The sequence below is a fragment of the Oncorhynchus tshawytscha genome, linkage group LG10 (assembly GCF_018296145.1).
Source record: "Oncorhynchus tshawytscha isolate Ot180627B linkage group LG10, Otsh_v2.0, whole genome shotgun sequence".
Lineage (NCBI taxonomy): Eukaryota > Metazoa > Chordata > Actinopteri > Salmoniformes > Salmonidae > Oncorhynchus > Oncorhynchus tshawytscha.
The window spans coordinates 75,124,444-75,140,139 of NC_056438.1; the positions used below are offsets into that span (position 1 = coordinate 75,124,444).

A 15,696-nucleotide genomic window follows, 5' to 3' on the forward strand; every position below is an offset into this window, starting at 1 on the left:
ATTCTCTGTCCATGTACGCAGGTATGAGATCTGAGTTAAAAGTGTATTTAAAAAAAAAAAACATTTTAATAAAAAATAAATCCACCGAGTAAATCTAACATCTCGATTTTCAAGCTGCAATACACAAACATGTACAGAGTTTGTCAACGGACATGGAGATGAATACGTCATTATTTGACGTCGCTACCCCGTGTTTGCCCCTCCTGTTTGTTGTGATGCAGAGTTTGCCGACTGTCAGCTGTACGTGAACACATGGACATCCCTTTTTGACTCTGTGTGTTGTAAAGTGCCAGCAGTTCACTAGCATTGGCTAGTGACAGAAAATCAATGCAAATACAAAAAAATAAACTTTTGAGCAGAGAGTCTGGTCAACATGCGCACGGATCAGGCCTGAAGAGAAATTGGCACAAGTGAAGGGGGGGGGGGGGGGGCAGCCTGGTCTACTCCCACCTTTCGGCTGATATTGGTCATGTTCCACAGCAATGCAGACTGTAAACGAATATTCAGTCTCGTTTCCAAGAACAAAACCCAGGACAGAGCCTCCCTCAGTACAGACACATTGAGTGCCCTCGTTACCAAGAAAGTTTCAATGATTGACAGAGGAACTGTTAGCCACAGATAAGTCTACCCTGATGCATGCGTAAGACTAAATCTGCGAGCTATCATGCAAATCTGTCTAGGAAATGATTTTCTGAACATTTTGACGGTCTCCAGAAGACCGTCAAAATGCTTTTAGTTTTTATGGATAGCATGTTTCTTTGATGCTGATGCTCTGCTTCAAACATTTATTATATCAGTGGGGAAAAAAGTGGATTAGACGTTTGTACATTTTGTACCTAAACAAATAACTTCAATTTAAAAAATAAAATAAACTCCAAGAATAAAGGCTCTTTGTTTTTTCTATTTAGTTCTTGTGACTTTTACCATATGTGTAAATGGAATGCTGTCAAATTATCCCAAACTTTTATAGACTTGATTGATCGCAATTATAGAATTGTACCAAGACTCACAAACGGCACGCACACGAGTGTCCGGGGAATGAACACCAATTCGCCGTGTGCTATGCGGGCGAGTTGAATCTCCAATTTGCTGCATTGGACAGTGTTGGCAGGTCTGGAGTAATAGCAGAATCTGAAAGCCAGCAGGAGAGGGAGGAGATTATCTAGATCCCTGGCTCCCTCTTGTCTTATTTCATCAGACAAGCTCAATTCATATAGTTGATTTTATTAAAGTCCTAGGCGTGTCTATATAGAAAAGTTTTAAATTGACCAATCGATTAGTCGAAAGACCAGACTTTCTGACGACCAAGATTTTGTCGGACAGCCTAATATTTTTGCCTACTTTTACTTCACTACATTCCTGAAGAAAATAATATACTTTTTACTCTATACATTTTTTTTCTGACACCCAAAAGTACATGTTACATTTTGACAGGAATACGGTCCAATTTATACACTTATCAAGAGAACATCCCTAGTGCCTCTGATCTGGTGGACTCACTAAACACAAATGCTTCATTTGTAAATTGTGTGAGTGTTGGTGTGCCCCAGGTTAGCTTAATATAAGGAATTTGATAGGATTTTTACTTTTGATAAGTACATTTTAGCAATTACATTTTACTTTTGATACATAAGTATATTTAAAACCAAATACTTAGAATTTTACTCTAGTATTTTACCAGGTGACTTTCACTTACCTTAACAGAAAACGCCTCGTTCTCTTTACCGTGACTGCAAATGTGATTATGAATGTTATGCTTTATTATAAAGGTGAACGTTTCATAAAGAATTGAACTCACACGTCGCCTGTGTATGCCAGTTAGGCTCTACACCAGTTGTAAAGCGGATTAATGTGCTTCATTCTAAGAAGTTATTAATCCACTTTAGTTGTGATCCAAACCTTATCAAAACATATAGGCCTATGGGCTAGGCTACATGAGGTGTGCAACTATGATTTTGAAAACGTTGCACAAAAAAAGGCATGAACTGTTTCTTGCCTTACTGCACAGACGCTGGGCATCATTCACAAGTGATAGACTAATATTGTCACCCATCAGACGTCATTTAATCTTGTCTTTGCATATATTAAATAATGTGACATTTGATTTAGAATGGACAATGCACCTGTCGTGAAGCAGGGGGGAAAATATACATCTATTGTTGCGCAACATGAGCTCATGAACTCTCATGAAGTGTTTTGATTTAGATGTTCAATACAAATGTAATGATGTCAGTGTTTAGAGGGACAATAGACTTCTGAGTACCAGGCAGTTAGCAAGTTTGGTAGGCTACTAATGATCATCAGCAGCATCAGAGCTTGGAGAAGACTAAACGGTCACCTGGAATTTGACTGCAGTCATGACTCGTGACCGTCAGTGTGGCAGTAATATGGTCACCGTAACAGCCCTAGTACTAGTTACTCTAACTAGCACACTGTAGAACACACTGCAGTACACAGAACATACTGTAACTAGTACACTGTAGAACACACTGTGCAGTACACAGAACATACTGTAACTAGTACACTGTAGAACACACTGTGCAGTACACAGAACATACTGTAACTAGTACACCATACAGTATGCTCTACTCTGTACAGTAACTAGCATACTGTAGAACATACTGTCTTCTACTGGTGTATGAGGTACTGCCGCAATATTTGTTCATCAAATTGTGTATTTTATTAAAAATTAAGTAAATAGTCCACATTCGCTTGAAAAATGTATTTAAGGGCCTCTTGAGTGGCGCAGCGGATCTAAAGCACTGCATCGTAGTGCTTGAGGCGTCACTACAGACCCGGGTTCAATCACAGGCTGTGTCACAACCGGGAGTCCCATAGGGCGGCAAACAATTGGCCCAATGTCATCCGGCTTAGGGGAGGATTTACTTGGCTGATCACGCTCTAGCGTCTCCTTGTGGTGGGCAGGGTGCCTGCAGGCTGATTTTGGTTGTCAATTAAACAGTGTTTCCTAACACATTGTGCAGATGGCTCCCGGGTTAAGACGGTGGGTGTTAAGTTGTGCATTTTGGCGGGTCATGTTTCGGTGGATGCATGACTCGACCTTCGCCTCTCCCGAGCCTTGTTGGGGAGTTGCAGCGATGAGATGATCGCAATTGGATATCACAAAACTGGGGAGAAAATGTGTTTTAAAGGTGTTGTTTTTCCAGGTTTACATTTTGCTCAGGTTTTTGCTCAAGCACACCTTTTTAAATAGAAAAACAACAATTGGATGTAAGTCCATAACGATGCTTAAAACCCTTTCCTCCAGTCAAATGACAATGTTATGAATATTTTTAAATTATTAATTAACCATTACTTATAAAATATTTTATTAAATACAGTGTTTGTCATGGTTTTTGTATTTTAGTATTCTCTGTGTGAACTGAAAATGTAATACATTTCAACTCTATCTCTGACCATGATACAGGTACCTTTTTTAAAAAAAAAGCCCATAACCATGTGTATGAGGTGTATAGTCTTGTTTCAAGTAGATTTGTTTAAGATTACCATTTACTATCTTCATTGAATGTTTTCATAATTTATCTGCAGATAGGCCAAATGAGTGGCTCTCTCACCGATGCGATCCGGTAGGCTACAGACGAGTCACTCACTTTAGCATCACTGTTTGGCAAACCCCGACGTCTAGGAAGTCCTTTGGTTTACTTGTCCCGACGCGATACCATGGAACTACGTTTTATGAATGCCAAAGGCATATAGAAGATTGACTTTATTCAGTCAGTTCAACACTTTATTTATTTATTTTAAAGATTTAGTCAACACTTGCTGTTCAGTTGTCAATCAACGCACAGTAAATAGCCTAGTATGCACCACAACTCCGTGGCTGGCTATGTGAAACACGAGAAAGTCATTTATTTTCTATCAGAAAACAATGAAGCTAAGTCGTGTCATTTACTTCTTGTGTTACATGGGACGTGAAAATTCACCAGCATCATGCCCTCTTCCAACTGTGTAAAGAAATGTGACTGCAACCAGAGATCTGTATATAGTGACGATGTTCATGTCTCCGCCCTAACGATGGGAGTCGTTGTCCCCAAGGCGGGAAGGCAGGCGACAAGCTTAGGTCCACGATAAACCTATCAAATATCGTTTGTTTTACAACAGTGTGAAATGCGTCCTGTGTTCTTCTGTGTGTCTGCAGTCGTCGGTGTGTGAGAAGATCATGGAGCTTTTGGGCCAGAACGAAATCGACCACCACCAGCGACAGGTAGATTCCATTCTCTCCCCCCAGTCCTGGTTTTTCTGCGCTGTAGTTCACAGCCATAGCACTCAGGGTTTAGCTTCCACTGTGCAGCCCTGACCGATCTGTGTCATTATTTTTCCAGGTAGCCAACCTCTCTAGCCAACCTCTCTCCCTATTCTGTTTTTTTCTTCTTCTATATACCAGTATTATACAACCCGAGATGGTTAGCTTCCTCAGTGTAGTGCTGACTTATGTCGTTGTTTTCCAGGTAGCCATCCTCAGCCAGGACAGTTTCTACAGAGAGCTGACTCCAGAACAGAAGGCAAAAGCACTCAAGGGCCAGTTCAACTTCGATCACCCAGGTATGGGGTTGGGTCCGCATAGGGCTGCTAGCTACATAGGACTGGTGGGGCTGCTAGCTACATGGGACCGGTGGGGCGCTGCTAGCTACATGGGACCGGTGGGGCGCCGCTGGCTACGTGGGGGGACCGGTGGGGCGCTGCTGGCTACGTGGGGGACCGGTGGGCGCCGCTGGCTACGTGGGGGGACCGGTGGGCGCCGCTGGCTACGTGGGGGACCGGTGGGCGCCGCTGGCTACGTGGGGGGACCGGTGGGGCGCCGCTGGCTACGTGGGGGACCGGTGGGGCGCCGCTGGCTACGTGGGGGACCGGTGGGGCGCCGCTGGCTACGTGGGGGACCGGTGGGCGCCGCGGCTACGTGGGGGACCGGTGGGGGCGCCGCTGGCTACGTGGGGGACCGGTGGGGCGCCGCTGGCTACGTGGGGGACCGGTGGGGGCGCCGCTGGCTACGGGGCGGGGGACCGTGGGGGACGGGGCGCCGCTGGCTACGTGGGGGACCGGTGGCTACGTGGGGGCGCCGCTGGCTACGTGGGGGACCGGTGGGCGCCGCTGGCTACGTGGGGGACCGGTGGGGCGCCGCTGGCTACGTGGGGGACCGGTGGGGCGCCGCTGGCTACGTGGGGGACCGGTGGGGCGCCGTGGCTACGTGGGGGACCGGTGGGGGCGCCGCTGGCTACGTGGGGGACCGGTGGGGCGCCGCTGGCTACGTGGGGGACCGGTGGGGGCGCCGCTGGCTACGTGGGGGACCGGTGGGGCGCCGCTGGCTACGTGGGGGACCGGTGGCTACGGGGGGGCGCCGCTGGCTACGTGGGACCGCCGCTGGCTACGTGGGACTGGGAGCAGTGGCTGGCTGGGGCTTGGCAGGGTCTGCTTTGCTGTGTGTAAATGAATCAGAATGTCTGACTTTTAATGTAGTTCTAACTAGGGCTGACCCCATTTAGTCGACTGATCGATTGTTGACCAAGATTACACTTTTTTTTGTCGAGCAGTCGCAAATATATTTAATTTATGGCACACGAGACACCTATCTGATTTGCGCCTGTCTCATTGGACTAATTCATTGTTCATGCCGCAGGGATGACGCAGTCCAAGAAGGGGAGCGTGGTGGCTGACGCACAATGCACAGCTCTTCAGAAAAAGCAATCTCGTGCAAATTCATTGTTTCATAATTTAGTTGTTTGCCCTTTGATTGTTCGTCTATCAATTCCCCATTCCATATATTACCAATAGTACATTAAGGTTAATAACCACCATTTCTGTAACAGTATTTTTATTGGAATTTCACAATTTTCACCCATATTAAGAGATACAACAACAGAGACAAAGCACACAGAACAAAAACAAGATAAACAGCACCCACTTACACATATCTACGTGCATATATATACACATACATACATACATACACACACATACATATACCCATGCATATACACACACATACGCATACATACACGCACGCACACACATATACACACCCATACATACGTACACCATTTTCCTCTTCCCGCTTGGTGCTTCTCTCACCCCATCACCACCATCATTGCGTCGCTCAATACATACATTTTAAACAAACTTACAAACAGAAATTAAACAAAAAAGCTCAGTTTAAACCAAGAGGTTAGGTTCCACACATGGAACGTACAGTGTAGTTCTGAAATACATAGATCCCCACCATTCTAAGAGAATCCTTGCAGCATAATAGCTGATACCTCAGGTTCTAGGTAATTTAGATAAGGTTCCCATACTTAGTAGAACTGGTCTGTTTTAGAATGCAATGTACATGTCAGATATTCCAGAGGCACCCATTCAAATAGTATCTTATGCCAATCTTTAATAGAAGGAACCTTATCACTAATCCACTGTAAAAGGATGTTTTTCCTCGCTGCGAAGGTAAGGATGTTGTAAAGCCTCCTTTTACTGACAGAAGTAACATGCCTACTAGGGAGACCTAACAGTAAAGAAACTGGGTCCAATTCTAGATCAACCCCTAGGATCTTTTCAATTTCTTGCAGAACACCAGACCAGTATCTTTTGTATTTTGGTACATGACCATAAACAATGTGTTAGGGTGCCTGTATCAGTTTTGCATTTAAGACACTGAGGGGAAGAGGAAGTGGGGCTAAAAGCATGTCTGCGATTTGGGGATATATGCAATCTGTGTATTCTTAATTGGATTGCTCTAGTACGGTTACATATAGATATTGTTTTTGCATATCTCCAAATGTCCTCCCACATCTCTTCGTCAATAGTAACAGACAATTCTTTCTCCCACACTTGTTTCACCCTCTGTGTGTTGACAGCAGAAAAGGACCTTAAAGTATCATAAAACAGACTTACAGACATTTTCCTTTGTGGGAAAAAAAGCATTCTTTCAATGACAGACACATCAGGGTTACCAATTAAGGTGGTGCTCTTCAGAATATAATGTCTTACTTGTAGGAAGCGGAAAAAGTCCTGCTTTGGGAGTCGATATTTCTCGACCATCTGCTCAAATGACAACAAAATCTTATCAGCAAATAAGTCATTTAGCCTGCGTATGCCCTTATTAAGCCATAAGTTAAAGCCAGCATCCAGCAATCCTGGACTGAAATCTGGGTTGTTAAGAATTGGGGTAAGAGCAGAGGTTAGTTTGGACCTTCCCAGGAAGCGTTGAACTGACCTCCATACTTTGAGTGTGTTAAGTGTAACGGGATTATTGCAGTGATCTTCTACAGACTTGAAACTTCTGAAAAATAAAAGATCCTGTAAGGGGTATTTTGAAAGAGAAGTCTCAATGTCTAACCAAATAGAGGAGTCATCATTTGTGATCCAGTCAGAAATATAACAGAGGTGGGCACACCATTGATAGAACCTGATATTGGGCAGGTCCAAGCCGCCCATAGAACTTGGCAGCTGCAATATTGCCATCTTAAGTCTTGGCTTGCGTTTACTCCATATAAAGTAACTTAGCCATCCATTTACATCCTTTATTACCTTATTGGAGAGTAATACTGGGATCATTTGGATTGGGTAAAGTAGTCTAGGTAAAATGTTCATTTTCAAGAGGGATATTCTACCCAACCAAGAAATCGGGAGAGAGTTCCAGCGCTCCAGATCCTGTCTTATTGTATCAAACAAGGGAACAAAATTGGCTTTGTACATTAGCTGGAATTTAGGAGTTACAAATATACCCAGATACATGAAACCTGAGGGAGACCATTTAAAAGGGAAGGGGGAGAAGTATTAGGTACAGAGTGTAGGCTACCAAGTGGCATAGCCTCTGACTTAGTAAGGTTAATCTTGTAGCCTGAGAATTCGCTGAATAATTCAATAATATTAATAAGAGATGTAATTGAAGTCTCGGGACTAGAGATGAATATCAGGACATCATCAGCATACAAGCTTATTTTATGGTGAACATCACCAATGAGCAGCCCCTGTATAGCAGGCGTTACCCTGATGGCCTCGGCCAGTGGTTCCATAACGAGTGCAAAGAGGAGTGGGGATAAAGGACAGCCCTGTCTGGTGCCTCTGTGTATAGAGAAGCTATTTGACCGTAGCCCATTAGTAAGGACAGCAGCCTGAGGATCATCATACAAAACTTTCACCCATTTTATTAAGTTGTCCCCCAGACCAAATTTATTTAGAGCAAATAATAGTTAAGACCACTCCACACGATCAAATGCTTTCTCAGCATCTAGGGAGAGCACAAGACCATCCACAGCACTTTGTTGGTAGGCTTGAATTACATTAAGAAGCCGCCTGACGTTGTTGCATGACTTACGGCCCCTAATGAAGCCAGTTTGGTCTCCTTTCACAATTAGTGGCAGTGAGTCCTCTAATCTTGTGGCTAGAATTTTAGAAAGCAATTTTCTATCCACATTCAGAAGGGAAGTTGGTCTGTACGAGGAACAAGACTCTGGACATTTTCCCTTTTTGAGAATAAGTGAAATGTTGGCTTCTCTCAGCGTTTGAGGGAGTTGGTCATTTGAAAATGAGTGGTTAAACATATCACGCAATGGCTCAAGGATCAGGCCATGGAACTCTTTATAGAACTCACTACAAAACCCGTCTGGTCCTGGGGCCTTACCATTTTGCAGATTCTTAATTGCGAACATTTTCTCTTCCTTGGTAATAGGGGCATTAAGGAGGGACCTCTGCTCTTCGGAGATAGTAGGGAGCTCAATCTTACAAAATAAGTTCTCCATTAATTTGGGTGCATCCTTTGGCAGTTCTGAGGCATAAAGGTTTGTATAAAATTTCTTAAATGAGTCACTTATCAATTTATTTTCATATAAATGATTACCATCAGAATCAGTAATAGTAGCAATTGACTGAGAGTCAGCCCTCTTTTTAGCTAGGTATGCCAAGTACTTTCCTGGCTTATCGCCATGTTCATATAGCTTTTGCCTGACAAATCTCATTTTCTTTTCAGCGTCCTGTGTTAGGAGAGAGTCTAACGTTGATCTAATGACTGATATTTCCTTTAATAGGGCAGGAGTGGGCGTTTTAATGTAGTCCTTCTCTTTAGTTCCTAATTCACCCTCTAACATTTTTTGCTTTTCCCGCTTTTTCCGTCTCTTAGTAGCTGTGTATGACATAATCAGACCCCTGGCATACGCTTTACAGGTCTCCCAAAGGAGCGAGGGGTTATCTGTTGATTGAGAGTTAATAGAGAAAAATGCTTTAAACTCTGTTATAAAATATGATGTGAATGTATGGTCTTTAAGAATGGTTGTGTTCAACCTCCAATGTCTTGACCGATTGAGTGCTCCGTTGAGTTTTATGTCCAGGATCACCTCAGCATGATCAGATATGACTATGTTTTATCCGCTAGGATAGGAAGCAGACTGCAAAGACGTCTTGGGCATAAAAAAATAATCTATTCTAGTCTGACATCCATGAGGTGCAGAGAAAAAAGTGAACTCTCTGTTGGAGGGATGAAAAGCTCTCCAGACATCCGCATACCCCAGATCATCACAAATAACTTTAAGTGACTTAGCTTGAGGGGAGAGTGAAGCTATACCACTGGGAAACCTATCAATAAGGGGGTTCAACAAGCAGTTAAAATCTCCTCCAACCACTGCAGTGTCTGAGTTTAATTCTGAAAAGTCTAGAAATGCCTTAGTGAGGAAATCAGGGGGGTGAGCAGGGGGGAAGTAAATATTCATTATGGAAATGTTCTGCCCTTGTAAAGTACCATTAATTATAACAAAGCGACCAAATTTATCTTTCACACAATTCAAGACCTTAAGTGGTAAGTTCTTTTTCACCAGAATTGCTACACCTCTACTTCTGGATGTAAATGATGAGAAAAACACTTGACCAAACCCTCCTTGTTGTAATTTCAGGTGCTCCTTATCATCCAAATGAGTTTCTTGCAACAGGGCAATATCAATATTTTCTTTTTTCAAAAAAAGACAGTACTTTCTTCCTTTTAATGGGGTTATGGCTCCCTCTAATGTTCCACGTACATACACGCAGTCTGTTATCTGCCATTGTATCTTGACCATTCAATATCCAGACTGGATCCTACTGTAAAAGTGGGGTGGTACCTTTTTCCATGTGTTGAACTCTCCTCTGTCTCACTGAGCATAAACAAAAAATATGAACCCTGAACTCGAACTATACTAAACCCAAAAATTAAATGTGTAAAGATCCAAAAGGGGGTTTTCCCACTAGCTAACATGCAGGGGATTTCAACTCTCCAATGTAGACTCTTAAGTCCGCATTGCTGCTCAATAGCCTCATCCTTTATATATATGGAAAAGAAAATCAATAGAAGAAGATTGAGGCTCTTCCACCTAAAACCAAGCCTGGGCACCAATATGGATTCACACATATCTCAGCCTGAGCTATAGCGGCTATTACTTTAGCAAGAAAAATAATAAAGATACAAATATTACTGAGCCGGAGTACGTGAGGACTTACACCACTGTTTCATGATCAGATTCAACCAAAAATAAACAGTTATTCAATGCTGTGGAGGTGCAGCTTAAAGTTATTTACCCGAGAGAGTCAATAAACGCAGCAGCCTCTTCAGGTGTGTAGAGCTTTTTAGGTGATCCGTTGACCATAATCTTCAATGTGGCCGGGTACAACAGTGCGTAGTCCATCTTCATTCTCCTGAGTCGAGCCTTCGCCTCATCAAACGCTTTGCGTCTTCGTACAACCGCTGTGGAATAATCATTGAAGAATGAGACCTTTGGACCTTTATGTTGACTACCATCAGAGCCGATGTTTCTAGCCGCATCCATGGCGCGCTGCTTGTCGGTGAAGTTGTGGAACTTTATAACCACCGGTCGTGGGTGCTAATTGGGACCGGGTATCGGTGCTTGAGAGCGATGGGCTCTGTCCAGCTTCACACGACCAGCCTTAGTGTCCATTTGTAGGTAGCCAGGGATACATTCCTCAAAGAATTTTACTGAACGTGTCCCTTCAGAATTTTCCGGGAGTCCCACAACACGAATATTGCATCTGCGTCCTCGATTATCCAAGTCGTCAATGTGCTCCGCCATTTCGCGCACCTGTTTCTCAAGTGCTTTTATCTTAGGGTCCATAGATGTAGTTGAAGTTTCCACTGCAGCAATTCTTCCTTCCGCCTCAACAACACGTTTCACAACGCGCTGAATGGCCTGCTATTGCTTCCAAGACCGTTCTTATCTTAGCATCGATCACTTTAGTAATGTTATCAGTCATCTTTTGAATCATCAGGTCCATTGTGCCTGGATCCGCAATGGTGTTAGCTTCGCTAACGTTAGCTAGCTCCTCATGCACATCCACAGGGGTGGTGGTTTTGGTCGACTTCTTAGTAGTTCTATTGGGCATGTTGTCGGAGATTTTTGCGAAATAGTCGTCAAGACTCATTATATGGTAACTTATTTAGCCAATTCTACCACTTTTTCAAGCTAGGAGATTAATGTAAGAATATAAATTTACGAATGCCACGAGAGCTCGCTGAAACACCGTGTTCTCTCTACGGCGCCATTTTGTCCCCCCAATAACCATAATTTCTAATCTACAGTGTTTGTTTGGCTACGGTAATTTCTGCTAATGCATTGAATTTTTGTATTATTAATATTATTAGTTGTTTACTGTTTTCATTGTTGGAGTGGACATATTGTTTGCAGAGTGCACAACCAATGCTACACTTGTGAGAAACCAGTTTTGGTTTATTTAATTCCATTTTGAATTTGGTCAATTTTGTTTGGAGCACTCCTGTCAATGTTGAGTAAGGACGTGAACCTGATTACACACAAGTAGGCCTAGGCAATCTGGCCTGTGCGCAATTGTATAAATGTGCCCATTTGGGGATCTGATTTAATATTTCCTATTGGCTTAACTCACCACCACCCAATGAACTGTGGCGCTTCTCAAAGTAATTTTTTCAGCAAGTAAAAGTCTGTCTTTAAAATTCAATGAGTGACGATAGTTCCTCAATGTATTTGAAAAATCTTTCCAGTGAAAACGACATAAAATAGGCCAACCTGATTACTTCTTATCCCTTGTATGAATAGTCTACAGGGCCGGACCCAGTTGATAGTTGATACAATGTTTCACCCTTTTTAATTATATTTCAAACTCAATTTATCACGTGATCCATGACCACATTTCATATAAAATTTCAGAGTTTTCCATTTTTGGCCTCTGTCGGCAATCCATCCCTCATACACTCAGCCCATCTTCCTGCCATACTCCTAGTCAGCAGATCTATAATAGCAGAGTCTCTCAGCTGCTGCACGGCGGGGGGGGCGTCTCAATTAATACTTTCTCCTAAAGTGTTAATTTCCTCTCACTGATTTTAAAAGAGAGATGCCTGGCATAGTCTAGCCCATGTCTCCTCCAATCCAATACTTTTTAGATTTGTGTGAAGAAGTGTCAGGAGATATTATTGGGGGAGACCCAGGGTCTGAGAGACGGACCATAACAGCTGTGACCCAGTAGACTCCACAGAGATTCCTCAATTACACTAGTCTAGTGTGTGTTTGATAGCGTGTGTTCACATGTGGGCTTGGTGGAGGCCACTGTCAGCAGATGGGTACATGGAGGTCTATGTATGGTCTGTTATTTTACCAATGGAATGGAAGTGAAACCTTTTTTTCAATTGTATGTATTTTTTACTAAATCTCCTGCTTTCTCTTAAGCCATTTCTGTCTCTTATTGTTTTTACTTGTGAATTGAAATGGAATTTTTCTTTCTCTAAAACTGTCATTCTTCAGATGCCTTTGACAATGAGCTGGTCATGAAGACTTTGTGGCAGATCATGCAGGGGAAGACCGTACAGATCCCTGTGTACGACTTTTTCACTCATTCCAGGTGAGCTCCTTGTTGCGGTGTCCACACACCAGGGGGGGCGTAGGCGTACTGCAAAGCAGTATCAAGGACTTAGCCAGAGGCGAGTTAGCTGGCTAACTCGCCTAAATATCTTATCTTGAATTGGACATGGGTCTAATTGACTCAACAACCAAAATCACATATCCAAAATGTAGCTTTCTTAATGAATCAGGAACTCAATAGTTCTATATCAGGGTTAGCTGGCTGTTGCTTGATAGCTTACCCCTCTACTCTTGTTTGTATTCTAACAATAACTACATGTTTCTAACCCAAGTATTCTTATTTGTCAAATTCAGGTAGTACCTACTGAGAACAGCCATGTAGAGCAGGTTTCTGTGGTCTGATTTAATACAGCGTTGTTGGGTATTCAATCCCATTTTATCTGTCTCATTGGTTGTCTCTAACAGGATGTTTTCTTAGGAAATATCAATACAAACTGTTTGTACAATACCGGGCTGTTCGTTCTTATTTTATGTCGTGTGTCCTGTTGGGTCATCCTGATTTTTAAAAAATAAATAAAAAATATTCATGGTGTCTTTTTTGATTCCAGGAAGGATGAGTTTGTGACTGTGTACCCGGCTGACGTGGTGCTGTTCGAGGGCATCCTGATGTTCTACTCCCAGGAGATAAGAGACCTGTTCCAGATGAAACTGTTCGTAGACACGGATGCAGACACGCGGCTTTCACGCAGAGGTGTGTTTGCTGACTCCACTTCCTTGTGTATTTCTGGATAAGGTTAAATGTCGTACGAACTCTTGCCAGTCAGACTCGGTGTCAGTGTCTCTTCTTCACTTCTGTGTACCAATTCTAGGGTGGGTGGGTGTACCAATTCTAGGGTGGGGGTGGGTGTACCAATTCTAGGGTGGGGGTGTGTGTACCAATTCTAGGGTGGGGGTGTGTGTACCAATTCTAGGGTGGGGGTGTGTGTACCAATTCTGGGGTGTGTGGGGGTGTGTACCAATTCTAGGGTGTGTGGGGTGTGTGTACCAATTCTAGGGTGTGTGGGGTGTGTGTACCAATTCTAGGGTGTGGGGTGTGTGTACCAATTCTAGGGTGTGTGGGGGTGTGTGTACCAATTCTAGGGTGTGTGGGGGTGTGTGTACCAATTCTAGGGTGTGTGTACCAATTCTAGGGTGTGTGGGGGTGTGTGTACCAATTCTAGGGGGTGTGTGGGGGTGTGTGTACCAATTCTAGGGGTGTGTGGGGGTGTGTGTACCAATTCTAGGGGGTGTGTGGGGTGTGTGTACCAATTCTAGGGGGTGTGTGGGGGTGTGTGTACCAATTCTAGGGGGTGTGTGGGGGTGTGTGTACCAATTCTAGGGGGTGTGTGGGGGTGTGTGTACCAATTCTAGGGGTGTGTGGGGGTGTGTGTACCAATTCTAGGGGGGTGTGGGGGTGTGTGTACCAATTCTAGGGGGTGTGTGGGGGTGTGGGGGGTGTGTACCAATTCTAGGGGGTGTGTGGGGGGGTGTGTACCAATTCTAGGGGGGGGGTGTGTGGGGGTGTGTGTACCAATTCTAGGGGGTGTGTGGGGGTGTGTGTACCAATTCTAGGGGGTGTGTGGGGGTGTGTGTACCAATTCTAGGGGGTGTGTGGGGGGTGTGTACCAATTCTAGGGGGTGTGTGGGGGGTGTGTAGGGGGGGTGTGTGTACCAATTCTAGGGGTGTGTGGGGGTGTGTGTACCAATTCTAGGGGGTGTGTGGGGGTGTGTGTACCAATTCTAGGGGGTGTGTGGGGGTGTGTGTACCAATTCTAGGGGGTGTGTGGGGGTGTGTGTACCAATTCTAGGGGTGTGTGTGGGGGTGTGTGTACCAATTCTAGGGGTGTGTGGGGGTGTGTGTACCAATTCTAGGGGTGTGTGGGGTGTGTGTACCAATTCTAGGGGTGTGTGGGGGTGTGTGTACCAATTCTAGGGGTGTGTGGGGGTGTGTGTACCAATTCTAGGGGTGTGTGGGGGTGTGTGTACCAATTCTAGGGGGTGTGTACCAATTCTGGGGGTGTGTGTGTGTACCAATTCTGGGGGTGTGTGTACCAATTCTAGGGGGTGTGTGTACCAATTCTAGGGGTGTGTGTACCAATTCTAGGGGGTGTGTGTACCAATTCTAGGGGGTGTGTGTACCAATTCTAGGGGGTGTGTGTACCAATTCTAGGGGTGTGTGTACCAATTCTAGGGGGTGTGTGGGGGTGTGTGTACCAATTCTAGGGGGTGTGTGGGGGTGTGTGTACCAATTCTAGGGGGTGTGTGGGGGTGTGTGTACCAATTCTAGGGGGGGTGTGTGTACCAATTCTAGGGGTGTGTGGGGGTGTGTGTACCAATTCTAGGGGGTGTGTACCAATTCTAGGGGGGGTGTGTGTACCAATTCTAGGGGGGTGTGTACCAATTCTAGGGGTGTGTGTACCAATTCTAGGGGGTGTGTGGGGGTGTGTGGACCAATTCTAGGGGGTGTGTGGGGGTGTGTGGACCAATTCTAGGGGGTGTGTGGACCAATTCTAGGGGGTGTGGGGGTGTGTGTACCAATTCTAGGGGGTGTGTGTACCAATTCTAGGGGTGTGTGTGGGGGTGTGTGTACCAATTCGTGGGGGTGTGTGTACCAATTCTAGGGGGGTGTGTGGGGTGTGTGTACCAATTCTAGGGTGTGTGGGGGTGTGTACCAATTCTAGGGTGTGTGGGGGTGTGTGTACCAATTCTAGGGGGTGTGTGGGGGTGTGTGTACCAATTCTAGGGGGGTGTGTGGGGGTGTGTGTACCAATTCTAGGGGGTGTGTGGGGGTGTGTGTACCAATTCTAGGGGGTGTGTGGGGGTGTGTGTACCAATTCTA

The 15,696-nt window shown here is 44.6% G+C and overlaps 1 protein-coding gene across 1 annotated transcript in view; it reads left to right on the forward strand.

The window, feature by feature from the left end:
- The window catches only part of uck2b (uridine-cytidine kinase 2b), a 30,339-nt gene that overhangs the window by 5,494 nt on the left and 9,149 nt on the right, over positions 1 to 15,696 (forward strand). Inside the window, exons 2-5 of the mRNA XM_024436260.2 lie at positions 4,160 to 4,225; positions 4,470 to 4,563; positions 12,762 to 12,858; positions 13,427 to 13,569. Coding sequence (XP_024292028.1) covers positions 4,160 to 4,225; positions 4,470 to 4,563; positions 12,762 to 12,858; positions 13,427 to 13,569 — 400 coding nt within the window. The remainder of the gene's footprint in view (positions 1 to 4,159; positions 4,226 to 4,469; positions 4,564 to 12,761; positions 12,859 to 13,426; positions 13,570 to 15,696) is intronic.